We start from the raw sequence: 20,948 nt of genomic DNA, 5'->3' as shown, positions 1-20,948 counted from the left end.
TGACACAAAATTTTAACCCATTTATGCCTAGCGTCCTGAAAAAAAGGACTTTGCAAACAGCGTAGACCCAGATGAGACGCCGCATGATGCGGCATCTCATCTGGGTCTGCGCTGTTTGCTTTAAGGAATTTCTGTAAGAAATATTCTAAATATAGAAATAAATATACTAGACATCCCTAATTTTGGAAATAAATTGATCCAATCTAGAAGGATGGGAGAGTCCACTTGGCATAAATGGGTTAATTACTATTTGATTGAGAACATTACATCAAAAAATAGCCTTCATCAGCTAACCAAACTGATGCGCTACCCTGTCTAATTGGGGATTAGCATGTGAGAGCATCATATGTCAGCGCTAATTAGATAATTAATCTATTTCCAACCGTAATTAATTTATGTATGAAAGGTCTTGTATTAGCAAGGTGTCCCATCAAGCAAATGACACACTTAAGATCAACCCTTTGCATGCTGGGAAATTTGTCGTCTGCTAAAATGTTGTCTGCTTAATTTCTTAAATTAGCATTTTCTTCGATTTTTTTTCAAAAAATACTATCAAAATAGCAAACAGTTTGGATCCTGGTGAGACGCCACGTTCTGTGGCGTCTCATCTGGATCCAAACTGTTTGCAAAGGCCTTCAAAATTTGGTTCCAGCACTGAAAAAGTCAAACAAACCATCAACCACCTTTTCAAAGGTGTATCATGACCCAGCAGAGGTTTGTATAACCCAGCTATGAAGGTTTATGACAATAATACAATGACCCTGTCACAATTTCCATTGAAGTATTGCATTATTGACTCTATCATTACTTTGTATAATGATTGGGTTATGATAGTATAGGTATTGATGTTTGTGTTAATTTGTATGGTATGCCGGTAGTGTAAATGTTGTAGTTTACATTAATCCTTTGCCAGTTTGTTTTCTGTTTTCTTTGGTTGGATTCTTATTGAATGACACTTAATTGTGTGTATTCTTTTACTTGATTTCTCATTATTTGGCAAGATTGTATTTCTTATTCTGTGACTGGATTCTTTATTCTTTGACTTGATTTCTCATACAATTTAGCAATTTTGACTGTATTCTGTATTTCATATTCTGTGACTCCTAGCTGGTTTTATTATTCTTTGACTTGATTTCTTATTAAGTGGATTCATGGATTGGATTCCCTATTCTTTCAATGGAATCTAAAATCCGTCCTTTTTGTCTGAATTCCCATATTATTTGACTGGATTATGTATTATTATATGTTTTTTTTACTGTCTTACTGAATTTCTTGTTTATGCTATATACTTTATTAATGTACATAGCCGGATTCCTCATTTGTTTTCTTAAATCTGTAAGCTTAGTAGTCTTTGGCTTCATTTCTTATCCTTTGGGTTAATTCTTAGATCATTTTGCTAATTTTATTCTTTGGATTAATTACAATTTGTTTGTCTGGATTCTGTGTTGGCTTCATTTATCTATCACCTTCCATTCTTTGACTTTATAGGTTTCTATGTCTATACTGCACTCTTGGGATGTATTGATATGGCTTGGTTATGTCATCAGCAATCTTAAGATTTGTTTGAACTGGGGTAACATAAACATTTAGTGCCTGTTGATGTTAAAGAAGGATGTCTAATGCTTTATCCTGGCAACTATCAACCAACCACATGCTGTTGTTTCGATCGCTTACTTTCATTTTATGAAAGTCCAATGTTTACTTCATGCATTTACTTCATGTGTGTTGTAAAGTACATTTTTAAAGTACATTTCTTTTAGGATGGAGATAAATTATTTTACCCTTTCCCACTCAGAAGCAAAGTGAAAATGGCTGTGTGCAAACAGCGTAAACCAGAACAGCTTGCGAGTAACTCGAGTCACTTGCAGACTGTTCAGGTTTTATGCTGTTTGCTGCTCATCAGTATCTAAGGGATGGAAATGAAGCCTTTAAAACATGAATTCAAAGGTAAAAAATGGCCATAAATGAGCTTGTCCGGGCCATAACTATGTTGTTCATTGTGAGATTTTAAAATCTTTAGTATTCTTTGTATATTGTTAAATCACTCATTTTAGGGCAATTATAATTTTTTGTTTAAAAAGGCAATCTTACTCAACATCTGCGGATTTAAGGTGAAACATGTATTGATACTGATTTTAAGTTGATGCCATGTTTTATACAGATAACTTGAATGTACCGATAGTTTTCAATTCATTGCTTTGTAACTGAAATAATGAATTTTTTACCACCTTCCTGTTACTTTTAATTTAGTGTTTTGTGGATAATGAGATTTTCATGTTAAAAAGTATGCATTATTCAAGATAGATTAAATCAAAGACAACTGTTGATACCTGCACATGGATATTTCATTCCTTATGTGTGTAATTTCCTATCCTTGACATGCATAAGTAATCATGTAAGAAACAATTTGTTTGCAGCTGGTTGTTACTGCATGTGTAATTTCTATTCAAAATGATGGTTTTAATAACATGTGATTCAATGAGAAATGCATTTCTCAACTGAAACATTTCTTAATTTATATATAAATCATATTTACTATATCATGTGCTCATGCATACATGTTGCTTATTGTTGATGTCTTAATAAACCAAGAGTATATTATCAATATGTGTTGTTGCTCGAAAATATGTTTTTGTAGCAGGAAGTGCTTTGGGCTCGATTAATCTGAGAACTCAACAAAATATTAATAAAATCCTTCTGTGCCTTTTAGTTCTGAAAACAGAACAAGCCAGTTGATATTACACATCTCCTAAACAAGTACAGCACAATGAAACTTAAGGTCCTAAAATCATAAATTTTATAAAATCTTTATATCCACACAAAAAATTGATGATTGTGGTGCTCAGATTGCAAAACCACCTGTTTGGCAAAAATAATGCAGATGGTTAGATTATGATAAGTGCAAGAAAAAAAAGAATAACTCTGGAGATAATAATTGATATGATAATCATTGCTTGACAGAATCACAATTGACCTAGATATTTATTTATGTAGTGATGTATTTTTCAATGAGTGCCTTAAAGGGGCCTTTTCACAGATTTTGGCATTTTTTTAACTTATTCATTAAATGCTTTATATCGATAAATGTAAACATTCGATCGTAAAAGCTCCAGTAAAAAATCAAGAATAAAATTAAAAAAAGGAAAAGAACATAGCCCGGACCAGGTTTCGAACCAGTGACCCCTGGAGTCCTGCCACAGTCCTGAAGCAAAAACGCTGTAGCCTACTGAGCTATTCCGCCGAGTACACATGCTGAATGTATTTTATACGTTATATAAGCAATCTTCGTAGTTTCACAAAATTTAACGACAAAAACAGAACTCTCCAAATTATCCAATCGTTTCGCGTTGCAACGCTTTATAATTTTTAGTTTTTAAAATCGTCAAAAGATGCATATAATGGCTCTATTAGACCATGGTAAATGTTCAGTATTACTGTTTCCTCACAAATATCATAACTTAAACGAAAATTTGCGAATCTGAAACAACTTTTTTCAATTTTGTCAATTTACCAAAGCGTGAAAAGATATTGACTTAAAATAAATAATCGCGATGGCGGAAATGACTTATCATTTCATGTTCATGAACCGGTTTTTATGCTAACATAATACTGATGACTGATGAGTCTGTTGTGTCTTATATTCTCAATGCTACTTAAAATATTAAGTTCATTTCAAAGTTTAGACTAATAATAAGCAAATTCGTTAAATTAATATCCCCCGCCAAATAAATTTTGATTATTGATGGGTGCAGAACTAACAGAAAAGTTTATTTGAAGGGTTGTACCCTTATCCAACTTATTTAAAAGTTACAGCATAAACAAACAATTGGCAATAACTCTTATTTAAGACAGTGTAGGGTTATAGATTTTGTGCATGACACCTCTCCTTATGATATCTTAACATCCAGTTAATTTCATCTTAAAATTGTGTATAGTATCTGTGATATAGTCCTGAAAAGTAACGTCAGACTGTTCATGTCACTTATTCTCATTGACAATTATACACACATGAAATTTCATGTTGAAATCTTGTATTAATAGTTTCTGGGATATAGCCCTGAAAAGTTACATCATACAAAAACAACAAAGGGCAATAACTCTTATTTAAGAAAGTGAAGGGTTATGGTTCTTATGCATGGTTCTATAAATGAGATATAGCCCTGAAAAGTTACATCATAAAAAAAACAATAACAAGAAAAGGTAATAACCGTTATGTAAGAAAGTATACGGTTATGGTTCTTGTGCATTGATAATTATACACCCATGAAGTTTCATGTTAAAATCTTGTATAGTATCTGAGATATAGCACTAGTTACATCATACAAAAACAACAAAGTGCAATAACTCTTATTTCAGAAAGCGACGGGTTAGGGTTCTTGTGCATGGCACCTCTCTTCAGCTATATTTATACACCCATAAAGTTTCATGTTGAAAACTTATATTGAGTTTCTGAGATAAAGCCCTGAAAAGTTTGTGAGTGACTGCACTGACAGACACACCGACGGAACGTTTACGTATATTTAGCGTACCGGGGGTACATTAAAGTATACTTAAGAGTACACGGGGTACTTTAAAGCATTACCCGAGCCGAACCGACAATTACCAATCAAGCTTATTGACAAATAAATAAATGATGATAGTGGTAATTATGATTGTGTGAAATATAATACAATAGTTTTCCTGAATTGAGTGTACATGTAAATTAGCTAAAATAATGATAAAAACACTGATTGGGATTATACATTTCTGGAATATATATATATAATCTGAAAATATTTTCTTAAATCAATGTTATATCTTTGTATTAAAACACTGAAACACTCATGACTGTAAATTAGGCATTACCATATTTCTTTACAACGTAATGCATGTACATCATCGATATATATAACATTTAAAACGAAAATCGTTTTAAAATTTAAATGTTTGCATGGTGTTATAACTACTGTTTTGATATATTATTATATGTATGCATATATATATAACACAAAAAACTGTAAAGTTTACGTGAATAAAAAATATGTTCTGTTCTGATATCTTTGTTGTGAACAACGTGTTTAGGTTCAACGTCCGAAAAAAAGATGTCCGAAAATAACTGCAAGCTGTTAAAACGCGAAATTAAGTTGAATTGAAACAACATTGCGTTAAATATTATTTTTCATCAATCTGACATTTTTCACGGCGACTGATCGGAGCAATCTCACGGGGTACTGTGAAAATCGTCAGATTTCCGATTTATGTGACAGATCTCACGATCAAACAATACTCACGCTACACCGGTCTATTTCGTTTCCGTAGAGATAGCTTATGTCGTCCGTTTGAAAGCTTAAATTTGATTGGCTGACGGGTTCAATGGCTTATTCTAAAAGTAAATACTTCTCGAGCAGCATATTGCTGCTCGAGCAGGGATTTTGCTGCTCGAGCAGCATTTAAATGCTGCTCGACCAGTAAATTGCTGCTCGAGCAGCATTAAATGCTGCTCGAGCAGCATTTTTTTCTGCTCGAGCAGAAGTTAAAGTTTCGACCCCTTTGGTGCGCCATAGTTCTGCGCTCCAATTTAAAGACACGCAATAGGTTATCCCCGATGTCATTGTGTCACACCGGTCTTACTGACAATAACGTAGTGACGTCACCATCTATGTATAGAATGTCTCCGATGTTTTAATACTTTCCTGTTTTCTGCAAATTTACAAGTTATTTATGGTACAACCTTGATAAGGTTTTAAGATACTAAGTATCAATTTCCGCGTAGAGATTCGAGAGTCGTTTACACTGCCCTTAGCGTTTGGCGAAGTCTGAGGTAGCTGGTTCAAAGTTCGGAATATTCGCAATAAACAAAGACAACAGAAGAGGAATAACCATGGACTTTGTAAGTTATAATTTTTTTTGGTGTTATAATGACCGTCCCGATGATTAATTAACTGTTTATACAGTTTAGTTTGATGAACCAATATCGCGTTGTTTACGTTGTAAATAATCACATCGCATAAGGAAATAGTGATATTGAATTTGATATTTCAATAACAGTACATCTTACAGATTTCAAATTAAGAATGAAATACATAATTAAATAAAGAAAACAGAAAGCAAGCAAGAAAAAAAGGAAAATAGGAAGGAATTAAATAATGGATTGAGAAATGGAGGGAGTAAGGGAAGAACGGTGTGAGGAAGGGAGAGAGGGAGTGAGGGACAGAAGGTAGGATGTAAGGAAGAAAGGAAGGAAGGAATGTCACGTAGTTCGTGGAGAACACAATAACATAGACGTCAATTTCAGTTTTCTTTGAGTTTTATTTTTGCTTATTTAGTTTTAACACAACGTTTTCAAATGTTCGTGAAATACAAGATAAAACAAAAATGTTGTGTGTCCGCTACGTCCAGTAGTGTGCGTGAGATTCCTTAGTTACTCAAGCATGTTTTGTCAAAAAACAAATATAAACAACGAAACATTCGATTGTAACGTGTGCTAATACTGATGAGTCGTGTGAAAAGTCACGTGTCAAACAACTGCAACGTAAATATGCAGTATGCAATTGAACGATGTTTTGACAAACAAGATAAACAAGGACTCGTGTCCGGTACTTATTGACGTTTGATATCCTGAGGCAATTAAATGTTGATCTAGGCGTGATTGACTGTTGAAGATTGTATGAAATTTGGTTGATTGCGTTGATACAAATTTCGATTATTACATTAATGCAATAATGCCCCAAATATTCGTTACGTTACAGCAGGGCAGAAGGGATGGGAGAAAAAAAAGGAAGATGGAAAAGAAGGAACCGACACGAAAAGACCCGATAAGAAAAAAGAAAAGTGTAAGATTCTTCGTTTGCATCGTATCACGTGTAGTAATGTCGTATAATATATGCCATGTAAACATTTTTTTCGAAAACATGTATTACACATGTATAGTCTCTGCCAACAGAAATGCCATTATATAAATGTAACTAAAAGGAATACGAAATTACCAAAATTTTTCAAATAACAGTTGCATAATTTTATTGATAGCACTATGATTTATCATTTACATGCACGAAGTTGAAATTAAGATAAACACACACTGTAAATGGAGCAGGAGGAAACTAGACGGTAAATTATGGTTTTCAATTAAAACAACACTGTATAAAAATATGTCTAAATATTAGCTAAATGTTTCTAATGTCCAATTTAATGGTCTATACATAATAGCCAAAAAAAAACAACTCGAAATCAACGAATATTTCGAACAAAATTTAAAAGTAAAGTAAACACATCAACAATCAATGTTCCTTTTAGCAATAGCCAATATTTCAACGCTAGATGTGGTCTCGTAACATAGATTCAACAAGATACAAAATGCTCTTTTTTGAGGGGTAGGTAGGACAATATATTCAACACATGTTCATGTACCATGTTAGTGTCGTGTGCTGTTTGAATAGATATCTTTGCGGGAAATTAAAATGGAATATATTGTTCCACATAAAATAAAAACGAGCATTACCATACCACATATATCGTTCAAATTTAGGCTATTGCTATAAGGAAAACAGATTTTTTATGGGTAAACTTTACTTTACGTTATTTTTTGCAAAAAATATTCGTTCACAATCTATGAATCCACAACAGACTCTTATCTTTATCTATAATCTGTTCTCTTAGCTTACTTATGAACGGTATACTGCACTCATTTCATTGCATCCGTGTATGACTTTAATACACAATAATAGGTGTGGGTGTGTGTGATCCAACACATGTTTAAACCACCTATACAATATACTTCCTTTTGAAATTATTTCATTTGCCGAGTTGATTTACAACGCGGCCATGTACTGTGTAGTGAATCAGTCTGCATTGCAAACCAGATTTTGCGTTCTTTTCCAGACGCGTTGTTTTAAAGGGGCCTTTTCACGTTTTGGTAAATTGACAAAATTGAAAAAAAGTTGTTTAATATTCGCAAATGTTCGATTTAGTTATGATATTTGTGAGGAAACCGTAATACTGAACATTTACCATGCTCTAAAATAGCCTTTATATGCATCTTTTGACGATTTAAAAACCTGAAAATTATAAAGCGTTGCAACGCGAAACGATTTAATAATTTTGAGAGTTCTGTTGTTGTCGTCATATTTTGTGAAACTACGAGGATCGGTTATGGCGTCGCACTGGAGTGCGGCGTCTAGTATGTAATGCGGTTTTTTTCGCTTATGGGAGGAGAAGTTATAATACGGATCAATGCATATATTTTTGTTATAATAATTTCTTGCATAGTGGCGATTTTTTGTGTAAATTAGTGTAAATAAGTACTGCATTTGTGCCTATTACATTTGTTACAACATTTATTGCCAATAATGCAAAGCTAATTGTTTTAATTAATAACTGATCACAGGCAAAAGATTACAGGGACTGGGCAAATACGCGAAACTTTCTGGTTTTGTATAAAAACAAAACATAATCAAAATATATTTATTTTGTGGTTTTTGTAACAATAGCGCAGACTTTTGCTGTTGGAGTTTTGGTTAACGCGTATTTTCTTCAATTTTACAAGACGACAGCGATAACACGGTTTATTGCTTTATTGATAACTGTGTCACTACAGTCACTTATTAAGGCAGTAGGTGCCTAGTGAGATCGGGAATAGTCGGTCGATATCGCCGTATTCGGAAAGCGTTTCGGCTATAAGCGATATCTACGGTAAAGTCCGGAAATTATACTAAATACACGAAATAAATTTGTATTTTTTATTTAAGAGTTAAATTTGCTTATCTCTTTAAGATTTAATAACTATACAATACAAATATAAGTTAAATTAATTCGTTTCATAAAATATTTGTGTTCATGACGTCACGGTTGTTGACATTTTCTTAGCAAAATGAAAGTGCGAAATAAAAGCGAGCGATTTGCAAAATCGAGGAAGAAGCAAACACCGATCGACAACGTTGTGTTAGAAAACAATTATTCATTTACCGAGCTCTGCGATGGCGATTTGTGTGAAAATGACTCACGTAAAAGCTATTCGCATTTGCTAAATGGCGTGAAAAGAGTAAGCAGAAGTGGGTGGGGGGATGGAAGAAGATTGATTGACTCGTTGAGCTGGAGGTAATGCTAAACAAATTACAGTATGGTCAAATTTGTTATCTGTGTCCCATTCCTTTGACAATATATAACATTGTTGACGAACTACAAAATGGCATCAGTGGTTATTTGTACGTTGTTTGTGAAAACCCTGACTGTAGAAAAGTCAACCGTGTTGCTTATGGAAAGCAGCACCACCTCAAGATCAGGGGAATGCCATGCTTTGACGTAAATATCAAGCTTGGAACAGGTATGCATGTCTTCATTTTTCAACCTGCCATTTCTATCAATGTTTAATCATTGTACAATTGCCATTGATCTTTGGACTTCTAACACATTTTCAGACCCCTTAAAATTCCAAGTGTCATTCCCAGTGAATATTTGTTTATCGTGTAATATATAAGGAAACATTCCGGTGTCCATCATATTCAGTTTTCAAATTTAGTTTCGCATTTGTGTTCTTAAATCCAATTGATTGCTCATTCATGTTATTTAATAATGTAATGATTATACGAATGGATTCTATGAAAAAACAGTGTGACGTCATTATTAAGTAACTACGGCCTTATTTCGTTTTCATGTTATTATCATTTTCAATTCTCTTTTCAGCAATGATAGTCAGTTTGGGCAGGCCGGTGAAGGTATATAACTTCCTAACCACTCTAAAGATAACGCTTATGGCAAATAGAAATCTTAAGAAGATGGAGGCTCGTGCTGGGGAGTCCATCAAGAAAATCTCAACTGCGTCGTCTAACAAGGCTGCCATTGATGCTTATGAGAAAGAAATGGAGTAAGTGTAAAAACTAACTTTTAATACAATGTTATTGACTATTCTGGTGCCAAGTTTTAGTATTTTTTGTCATCAACTGTCTTCTTATTTCCTATTCCAGATGAACATGAAACATATTAATAATAATTGTTTTATTAAAGGCACTGTGTTCATAGTTTGGTAAAATTACATTTTTTTTAAAAGATTTTTGGTTAGAACTCCAGGGCAGGCACATTATTAAAAATATTTGTGATTGTTATTATAAATATCAAAAGCTATTCCAAAAACTACAATTTTTAAAAATAAATTCATTACTTTTAGCAATAAATCTTACATGTATGAAGGAGCATAGGTACATTAAAATTCTGAGCTATTCATATAAATGGTGATTTCTTTTCACAAGCGATAATTTGAGTTCAACGACTTGTCAATATTTAATGTGCTTGTTGTGCTGAAAAATTATTTTTCTCATAACCAACGATCATCTAAGGCGTCAGAATGAAACTTAAAGGGGAATTATAAAATTCAAGAAATAAGCATTGTGTGAATTTAATTTTGTATTTCAGTTCGAGGTACAGTAATGCCTGATATTACTCAGATTGCTGATGTGCATTTGAAGACGGGTTTTACGTTCTCGACATATGTGAAGACAACAGTGCCAATTTCTTCCGAAGCTCATCATTGGCATCTCTGTTGATGATCATGGTATAATGCGTGTAAATGGTGGAAGTGTTGATAGTGTATCAATTAAAACTTCTCTACATGATTGTATGATGTGGCTTGCAAAGTTTCCAAGAGCCATTTTTGTTGCTCATAATGGGCGCAGGTTTGATTTTCCGGTTTTGGTTAGTGCATTGCTGAACACACACTGTTTTGAAACGTTTTGTAATTGTGTAAGCAGTTTTGTTGACTCTTTGCCGGTTTTCAAAAATCGTATTCTGGAGAGTCACACAAACAGGAAGATCTAGTGAACGTGTTCTCCAGGCAACCTGCAACGCCCACAGTGCTCCTGATGATGTTGAAGCACTGGGATCTTTGCTTAAAACATGTAAAATTACTGACAATATGGCCCACATCTTTACTGTTACTGCAATCCATAATTCAGTTTGTTTAAGTCATGAAAAGCCTTAAAGGCAAAGAACATTAGATTGTTAGACGTGATGTCGCAAAGAGGAACTTTAAAGCGACCAACAGCTGAAAACATTGCGGATATGGACTGGCCTTGTATCATTTGAAAGCCATATTTTCTAGTTCCGGAGAGGATGACTTTAGGGATACTTTCATTGCTAAAAACAATGAGGGACTACCAAAAGTCACAAACGCAAAAAAATATTTTATCTGAAGTCCCTAAAATCGGTCAGTTTTTCAGTGACGAAAAGTGACGAAACGAGATAATATGGCTTTCAAATGACACGCGGCCGGTCAAAATCACGCAATGGCTTGATACTGATACTAAATTATGTACATCTAGTTGTCATTAATCTGGCTGTTTTTATTAAAATATAAGTTGTATATTATTGTGTTACATGTTTAAAGAAACATGATAACTTATACATCTTTATGCTACGTAATATTGGGACAACTTTGACATTTTATGGCGAACTGCGCCTGTATTCATATGTTGCCTTTTGACTTTAGGTGACCTTAAGATTGTATTATTAGCTCGGCTGTTTTCGGAGTAAACTCCGAGGTATTGTCATAGCCTCTTCGTAGTCCGCTGTCCGACGTCCGCCGTCATGCTAAAACCTTTACATTGGCTCTAAAATTAAAGTGCTTCCACCTACAACTTTGAAACTTCATATGTACATGCACCTTGATGAGTTATACACGCCACACCCAATTTTGGGTCACTAGGTTAAAGGTCAAGGTCACTGTGACCTCTAATATAAAACTTTAACTTTGCCTCTAACATCATAGTGCTTCCACCTACAATTTTGAAACTTCATATGTACATGCACCTTGATGAGTTCTACACACCACACCCATTTTTTTGGTCGCTAGGTGTGAGTTCAAGGTCACCGTGACCTCTAATATAAAACTTTAACTTTACCTCTAACATCACAGTACTTCCACCTACAACTTTGAAACTTCATATGTAGATGCACCTTGATGAGTTCTACACGCCACACCCATTTTGGGTCACTAGGTCAAAGGTCAAGGTCACTGTGACCTCTAAAAAAAATTCTGACAAGCTTTCGCAGCAGAGCGTGGCACCCGTTATGCGGTGCTCTGTTTAATGTATTATTATATCAATATTAATACAAAGTAAGCTAAATTTCTTCACATGTCATGGTTAGTAACTGTAGCTTTTAATAAGCAACTAGAAAACCCCCAAAAAGAAGTGATATACAAATTTATACCTTAATTCATTGCGTGCAAAATGAATTGGGTTAGGCATACTCAAAGTAAAATTTCTTGAGATAGGAACGGTAAAACTTCCTGAAATTCATTCAGTGTGTAGAAAATATGTTGTGTTAAATAAATATGTACAATATATGCATTTCATCACACTAAAAGGGACATAAAACGTAATTAAAGTTTCTGAACCATTTGTTGTCGTTTTTGCCATTTTATCCAGATAAGTGCATATATATTATTGGACATCAAAGGCACAATTCTCTTTCAATGACACTTTTTTAATTCTGTATCTACTAACAAAATCCAGTCGAGTACGTTTATTAAGTTAATTGTCAAAATATATGTATATCCCATTTCAAAAAACTATATATTTTGGATATAGGGTAAATCCATAGAAAACGCCCAACCGAGTCAAGGGGTAGGTGTATTCAACCAAGTATAAAAAGTTCACCGGCTGGTAAAAAGTTTTAAAATTTTGCAATTAGTTGTGATATACAATTTACTATGTGGAAATAATAAAGAGTGTTTCTGGAAAAGTACCCATTAGGCTCTCGAAAAATATTGTGTGAGAGGGTGGGGGGGGGGGTTCGTAAACACATTAAAACCTTCGTTGTTCCACTATCCTAGCAACCACCTAGTTACTAATAAAGGCGCTATAGAGCGCGAAGCGCGACACGTATTATTAATTGTAATAATGAGTCTTGATAAAGGAAGCAGCCGCTTATCAATGAAGAGTACCATCACAGCACCCCAGTCTCATTACTATCAAGTCCTCCTACAGGTTTTTTTTTAAGAACCCCATGTAGAAGGCCGCAGGCCTGACCCGTATCTTGCTAGTGGTATGGACACTTTGGTATGGACCTTTAACCCCGCTCACTATCCAGCGTTTAATCTTCCGGGTTTACATTTAAACCGACTATTAATAGCTTATTAATATCTTAGTTAGAAGGTGATTTTTCAAGCGGTTCCGTAGTGTAGTGGTTACACGCTCGCTTCACATGTGAGAGGCCCAAGGTTCGATCCCCAGTAGAATCAAATTATTTTATTTGTGTTCTATGTTAACTTTTTGTTTTGATGTAGACATTTTAGTTTAAATAAATATGCTGTTTTATTGTAACCATTTTTTGTTTTTATTATGCCCATGAAATATATGTGTGAGAGGGGGGGGGGTCGTAAAACTTGTACAGTGTTTTCATATCAATGAGTACTCAACCCCTATCGTAAATGAGCAACGTAAGAATAAGTTCAGAATCATCTCCCCTTGAAGTTGAGACCAATATGAAATTACGCTTACAAGATGAAGCAGATTTTTTAAAACCTACACAGTTCTGTTCCATTAATGAAAACTGCACACGGATGCCAGTAAAAAAAGGAAACCAAGTAAATAAAATGAACTATTAAATAATTGGGGGGTTACACAAAATCATAGATAATGGTTATTTGAGGTTATAACACAACATCATAGATAATGGTTATTTGGGGGTTATAACACACAATCATAGATAATGGTTATACCAGTAACTTTTTCTATTTTGTTTAAAATAATTGGCCAATATATTAATATTTACAGTAGAAAAAAAATCGTTCCATGTTACTTTATTGACTGCCTTTTACACTGAAATTCCCGACGCCCTTTGATGCTTTGCATCAATACTTATTTTTTATGAAGTATTTAATACACCTATAATGGTATACGGAGGATGGCCGAGAGGTCTTGTGCGTAGACTTTTTACTCCAGAACACCAGGGGTCAGTGGTTCGAGTCCTGCCGAGGGTTACCTTTTTTCTTTTTTTTTTAAATTTTATTATTGATTTTTTACTGGAGCTTTTAAGAACCAATGTTTACATTTATCAATATAAAGCATTTAATGACAAACTTCAAAACATGCCAAAATCTGTGAAAAGGCCCCTTTAATAGTCTAGCATGACGACCACCTAATCTTATCTGCATATCGACACAGGACAGTTGCTGAACCATTACACTGAAGTGTACAAGAACACGCGCATAAATATATTTGTTAAATAATCCTTTTATGAAGTTCACAATATTACTAAACGAAACTTACATCACATACAACAATAAATGCTAATTTATTTTTACGGAATACCGTTAGTGCCATCTTGCACGGCCTTTAATCACGCGTGCCTCCTCTTTTTTGAGATGCATTAATAAATAATGAGCTAATGCAACTTCCGAGGTGGCGCTCGAGGTTTTCTAATTGCATGGATAATTTTACAGGGATTTTTATGTTTTTTTCAACATATTTCACATTATTTTTAAAATCAGGCAATGTAATGCGATTCGGCGAAGATTAATTCATCCAAAAATGTAGTGAAACATACATTCTCAACCAATTTAAAAACGTGACAACCTTTATAAGTTGTGGCATGGTGGAGTTTGAACAAGCATTTCGATGAGATTTTCCTTTGTGACGAGAAAATTTCCACCCAATTAAATCGCAAACGGCATCAACCGATTGCGTACAACATACATTAGATGCTGCATGCACAAACATATTGGCTTCTTTTCGATGAAGTAGATAATTTTGCATTTTTCCAAAAGAGATGGAGCAAATGCTTAGGAGATGGCGCTTATGATAGGAGGTGGCGCCTATGCAGGATATATCAATTACCAGTCGTATCGCAATGGCATTATCACATGACGAACATTAGGTTAATAATATTATTTGTTATATTTAATTTACTTTTCAACGTAAATACGATGGCCAAAATCTTTACAGAACATAAACACATTATATAATACATAAGATGTCTTTTTTTTAAATATATAAGCGATCAACTAAATTAAGAAGTCACCAACATGAATAAAACATATTGTACGATATATATCACAAAATTGTTATACTCAATAAAACCAATAACTTAATTTTCAACATTATCAAAATAATTCATCGACCGCAATATTTGTATACAGTATGATAATTCGTGACATAAATATAAGATACTACTTCTTCTTGAAACGACGATTTGTGTCCCTTAATCCAAATGCTTAATTTATTAAAAGGCCAAGGTCAAAGAACCTTAATTAGGCTCATAAATATTGTTTTTCCCACGATCAACTCAAACAAAAATGAAAATGACTTTGATTTCATTATAACTCTAAACTCTTTCAAAGTACATCTTTAGAAAGTCATCTATTTTGTTTCTGCAATAAGAATAGTTTGTGTACCGGAAGGCGATAGTCGACAATGCGATAGTGCGCTGGCGACAATGCGATAATACGATGACGACAGTGCGACAATACGATGGCGACAGTGCGATAGTACGATGGTGACAATGCGACATTACGATGACGATAATGCGACAGTGCGACCATACGATGGCGACAGTGCGATAGTACGATGGCGACAAGGCGATAATACGACGACGACAGTACGATGACTATCGCATTGTCGCTATCGTACAATCGCGTTGTCGCATTGTCGCCATCGTACTATCGCATTGTCGCCATCGTACTATTGCATTGTCGTCATCGTACTATCGCATTGTCGCCATCTGGATTTTAATGTGTAACCACGATTGCCCTAACGGTATTCCGTAGATTTTGCCTTAATTTTGAAAACAAACTCCTTATTCCTTTTCTTGTGTGATTGTTGTTCTTAGAAACTGTTGTTTGCGAAGCTAAAACATGATGTTAAAATATCTTTAAGTTATGCTTTAAATATTATACTATTCTAAAACTTATCCTCTGTAACGTTTCTGTTTTCTATTCTGTGTACTATGATAAGTCCATCAAAGTTTGGGTTGCATCAGTTCATATTCTATCTTAATGTGGATATAATTAGCAGGTATCATCCTGAAAGACAATATTCTATTTATTTATGTCTACAACTGCGTTCTCTGCATTGTCCGAGGCTCGAACCACGGTCGGTGTCTAATTTGTTTTTCTTTTCGATGCATTTATTTCACAATTTACAACGTTTAATATACAACGTACCTAATGAACCTCCAGTTGCCCCAACTGTACATTATTATTAGCATCACTCTTAGGTTAAATACATTTAGAGACAAGACGAAAGTATACAACTATGGAACAAAACTAGGTTAAACGAATTGGAACAGTCAATTAGGAATTAAGTTTGGGGGTTAAATTTGCCGGTTTTAATTTGCCAATAACTCACAAAGAGTCATACTTATTAATAAAAAAATATTTGGGTAAATCAAAGCATCACAGTTGAATTAACTATTTTTAAAATCAAAAATCTGTAAGCACTTCCCTGATATTTACTTACTATTATCTTAATGGTATTTATAGTTTGAGACTAGGTTGGACATTTGTCGAATACATTACAATATCTAAGCAAATGTTCTTCTAACATTGGTTTCATATGGTGCATGGAAGTTCGTTTTTGGCATTATAATAATGATAAAAAGGAAATTTCAGGGGAATATTACTTTGTTGGTTTTAATTAGGTTTAACCAATGATTGGAACCGACCTTACCGACCATCGGTTGTGGAAAATTGCTTGTATTGTATTGTGAGCATCCTTCTGATTATTAGATGCTTTATATCTGAATTTCGAATATGTTGTGTGTGAAATATGAATCTATTTATCAGGTGGAGAATCCTAAAAGAAACCTGGAACGTGTGCAACATCAGAAGCCAACCCTGGTTATAATAGACCTTGAAACTACTGGATTAAGTAAGACGTTTGTGCTTGCAATTCATGTTGTGTGTGAACTTGTTCATAATCAACTGAAGAACTTCTTTTCGTATACAATTTATTTTGAAATTCCAGTTGATGGCCCTCGGATGCCCCATATAACACAAATTGCAGTTAAGGAGAAAGAGACAGGAGATTCATTTTCAGTCTATGTCATGCCGAAGATTCCAATAACTGATGATGCACAGAAGCTGACGGGCATTTCTGTCGCAAACGGCGATATGTTGGTAAATGAAAAGCGTGTCGAGTGTGTTTCGATACAAACAGCTCTTACACAATTACAAAGATGGCTTGCCCGGTTCGAAAATGTCTTCCTCGTGGCACATTATGGGAAGGCATTTGACTTTCCAGTATTGATGTCGGCATTAAAGAATAACAATATGATCGAGAAATTTCTTTCTTCAGTTACTGGCTTTGTCGACTCATGGCTGGTTTTCAGACAGAAATATCCAGGCCGGTCATGTAAGCAGGTGGACCTAGCAAGGACACTTCTTCACATCACCTACGACGCACACAACGCTGAAGCGGATGTGCAAACCTTAGCGAAACTAGTTGGTTTGTGTACAACGTCTGAGCTCCTCTCGTTCAGGTTTTCACCAAAGGATATCATGCTTGATTGAGCATTGAGTTCTTTATAATGATTGATCGGCTGTAATGTTGTGCTTAAAAGTAGAAAAATTAAACAGAACAAATCAATATATATACCAAGAATCATACGTTCGGACAGATTATTTCGAATACGTAGGAAGTTCGTTATCATGCTTGCAGCTTGATTTATTTTCAATTTATATACAAATGCTGGAGTTAAGATATACATCATTATTTACTCCAGTATTATATTGGTGTAACGATCAATATTTTTGTTATAGTTAAATCATATTGACGAGTCTCTTACCCTATGCATATTTGTATTTTTATATAATTGCTCATTGATATTTTGCTCGCCTTTATAAATAATGTATGTAAGAGGGCTATATGTACTTTTTAATGTATGACATATATAATGGCAGCAACAATAAATGCATATGGATGCGAAGTCTGTGGAATTTACGTCATGCCCGTGGTTGATAAATTGCATATAAATTATGTTAACAAATACATTGGGTTCGTCAAGAAACATGCTACTGTACTAGGTGAACTTGGTCGCTTCCCATAGTCTGTCATAGTTTGTAAAGAACGAGCCCTTAACTAATAGTGTAAAATCAAGATATCGCATAATACTTTGTTAAACAGAGTGTTTAATACGTTAACTACTGACGATGCTTGCATGAATATTGATAGCAAACTGTGCTGGCCAAATGCTGTTAAAACTACACACGATTATTTGGTGTCATTAACGAATGGTTGAACCACGAAATCGATTACATGTGAATGCTTAAACAAAGAGTCCATTATGTTTACATTCAAACTTGGTTTGAATGCACACAGTCTCAAAGTAAGCTTAAATATTATAACATATTTAAAAAAGAATTTTGTTTTGAAACCTACTTGAAATGGATCGATAATGAAAAGCATAAAATTGAATTGAGCAGCTTTCGAGTGTGTTCGCATTTTTAGAAATAGAAAGAGGAAGATTTAATAATATTAACGTCAATGATCGTAAGTGTAAAGTGTGTACTAATGGTATGATTGAATCTGAATTTCATTTTCTTTGTATTTGTCAAATGTATAGATTTCTTAGGTCACAATACAACATAAGGCTGTCCTTTAACACATGGAATTTTTTTGAAAAACAAATATGTCAACAAAGTCTGCAACATGTATCCGGCAAGTATGGAAAGTTATCTATTTTACGATGTTGAAACGAAGATATAATTGATTCTTCTGTTGCTTCCTAGTTGTTTAAAATTCCTTCACACTATATACCATATTTCTGGTACATTTACCTGTTTCTTTAGCTTTATTGTTTTATTTATATCATCTCTTGACATTATTTGTATGTTACGATTTACCATCCTATACTTGTGGTATAATAATAATAATCAATATTGCATACACTAATTCTCGGTACAGCCGAACTTCATCTCACGGTGTATATGTATTTATTTTAACAAAGCATGTATTGCTGATAATGCGAATAAGTAAACCAAAAATCAAATATAATGATTAATCACTTTATAGAAGCTATACACATTTTGTCTCCTATAAAAATTGCAAATATGTTATGCTTTAGTTAGATGTATACGAGTATTAGATAGGCTACTATTAATGCATATAGGTTTAGAAGACATATATTTACTTGTTTTGAAGATCAAACTATATTATTCTGTGAATGTTAAGTTGATTTCCTTAGTAACATATACATGAGTTGTAGAAAAACTTATGCATGTACGGTGTGTATAGGTTTAAGTATACACATTTTATTGTTTTGAATATCAATTTGCATTTTACTTTGAAATTATGAATATAACAGTTGTGTTATATGTATGTACTGTAATTTGATAAGATTTGAACAAGCGATGCTAATTTATTAAATGCATATTATGTTGAACCTTTTTGTTAAGAAAATTGGTAAAATATTGTAAATGATATTAAGTATACATGTCACTAAAATAACCGTTGAAAAATCCTGCATTTTGATGTTAATACTACTTATTGTCCGAGTGTGACCATTATCCATATGCATTTATCGTCTTTGTAAATAAATATTCACATATATATTATATGTAGGACTTTTATTTACATGGAAACAAAAAAGTATTCAGAATGGGATGGGGAATGTTTTTTGAGTTTCGGACATTTAAGTGGATGTGTCTTGTTTCTAAAACATTAAAAAGGAACCAGATATTTAAATATAAATATAAAAAAATACCGACAAGCTTTCACACGTCTCAGGACATCATCACACAGACTCGCTGTAGAATCAGGAAGGTGGCACAAACCAAACAAAATACCAAGAAACGAACGAAAATGCCTATCTTGCAATACACTAGAAGATGAATTCCACTTTTTATTAGAATGCCCACTTTACAAGGAAATAAGAAAATTACACATTAAAAAATACTATTGGAAACATCCAAACATAATTAAATTTTCAGAACTAATGTCCGCAAACAACAATGGCATACTAAAAAACCTAGGAATATATATACATAAATCACTGGTGTTAAGAGAAAATATATACTCACAGAATTAGTTATTAATCACCTATTACATAAAATAAATATAATTATACTCACAACCATGCGAGCCTGGCAAACCCGTCAATATGTGACATGGCAATCCAGCTTTTCTATGTTTTCACAGCCTCTTATTACAGCAACGATGAAAACACACACCACTATTTTTTAACCAAATTAGTAGAAAAACAATTTGTGTCAAGAAACAGTAGTGGTACCTGAAATTGAAAAAGACAAAAATACACTGGTATTACAAAAAGATACAACATAAAACACAATTATGTTTATTAGGTGTATTGCAAACATAAGAATCAAATAAACATCAATAGTAAACATCATATTTTATTAATATGTAAGCCAGTATATGTATATTGCTCATTTTTATGTAGGTGTACATGTATGTATCTAAGTTTATAACAGTTGTCCATCATTAGTCCAAATAATTAGACGTAAGCTACCCCGCTTACGTCTAAACGGCTACCGTCGTTTTCCTGTAGCAAATTGAGTTCAACTTAAACTTCAGTTTTTCTCGTTAAATCTTTGCTAATGCATAAAATTATCATTAATTAGACATAAATGTGAGCGATTACCTCTTAAATGTGTAAAAATTGTGCTTTTAAACCACTTATGTACATTTTTAAAAATAAACATACACAACACACGAAGTGTGTTTGTCGTTTATAGAATTACATTGAATTATCTTGAACGAAATTATTTTTTGAATAGGTTACACAAAACCAATTGTTGTTGTACAACAAACCACATCACTTTTTAGCTTTCTGTACTTTTTAATTAAATGAAACCTATATGTGTGTGTTTAAACTACCAGTTGTATCACGGCGTGTATATTGATAGGAGATGATTCGAGTATTTGACCCTTACTGTAGTAAATTCAATCTTATGCAAAAACTATTCATCCGATTTTATTGGTTTATACGTTATCTTGTTGCTTATTAATTCCTCTTTCAAA

General features: G+C 33.6%; 1 protein-coding gene and 1 long non-coding RNA gene across 7 annotated transcripts; both read left to right on the top strand.

Moving 5' to 3' along the window:
- The first annotated feature begins 5,629 nt into the window (after positions 1 to 5,629).
- LOC127859308 (uncharacterized) lies at positions 5,630 to 19,519 on the top strand. Of its 6 annotated transcripts, XM_052396579.1 has the most exons (5): positions 5,630 to 5,869; positions 6,729 to 6,812; positions 16,754 to 16,838; positions 16,935 to 17,086; positions 17,265 to 19,519. In XM_052396579.1, the coding sequence occupies exons 1-5, from the start codon at positions 5,861 to 5,863 to the stop codon at positions 17,337 to 17,339; spliced, it is 405 nt and encodes a 134-aa protein (XP_052252539.1). In that variant the 5' UTR covers positions 5,630 to 5,860; the 3' UTR covers positions 17,340 to 19,519. The 6 variants fall into 6 exon arrangements, 5 of the variants coding, with proteins under 5 accessions (XP_052252539.1, XP_052252540.1, XP_052252541.1 ...); XM_052396580.1 differs by lacking the exon at positions 16,935 to 17,086; XM_052396577.1 differs by having other exon boundaries at positions 5,631 to 5,869; positions 16,935 to 19,519.
- LOC127859314 (uncharacterized) lies at positions 8,679 to 12,367 on the top strand. The gene is made up of 2 exons (XR_008039311.1): positions 8,679 to 9,838; positions 10,384 to 12,367. It is a non-coding gene; the product is annotated as an uncharacterized LOC127859314 (long non-coding RNA).
- Positions 19,520 to 20,948: the final 1,429 nt, after the last annotated feature.

The sequence above is a fragment of the Dreissena polymorpha genome, chromosome 15, assembly GCF_020536995.1.
Source record: "Dreissena polymorpha isolate Duluth1 chromosome 15, UMN_Dpol_1.0, whole genome shotgun sequence".
Classification (NCBI taxonomy): Eukaryota; Metazoa; Mollusca; class Bivalvia; order Myida; family Dreissenidae; genus Dreissena; species Dreissena polymorpha.
The sequence above is the reverse complement of the archived record's forward strand: the minus strand, read 5'-3'. Positions and strand labels throughout refer to the sequence as shown.

Coding starts and splice junctions, on each gene's coding strand:
- LOC127859308 (XM_052396577.1), top strand. Junction 6,813..16,753: donor CGATAAGAAAAAAGAAAAGT/GTAAGATTCTTC, acceptor TCTATTTATCAG/GTGGAGAATCCTAAAAGAAA. Junction 16,839..16,934: donor CCTTGAAACTACTGGATTAA/GTAAGACGTTTG, acceptor TTGAAATTCCAG/TTGATGGCCCTCGGATGCCC.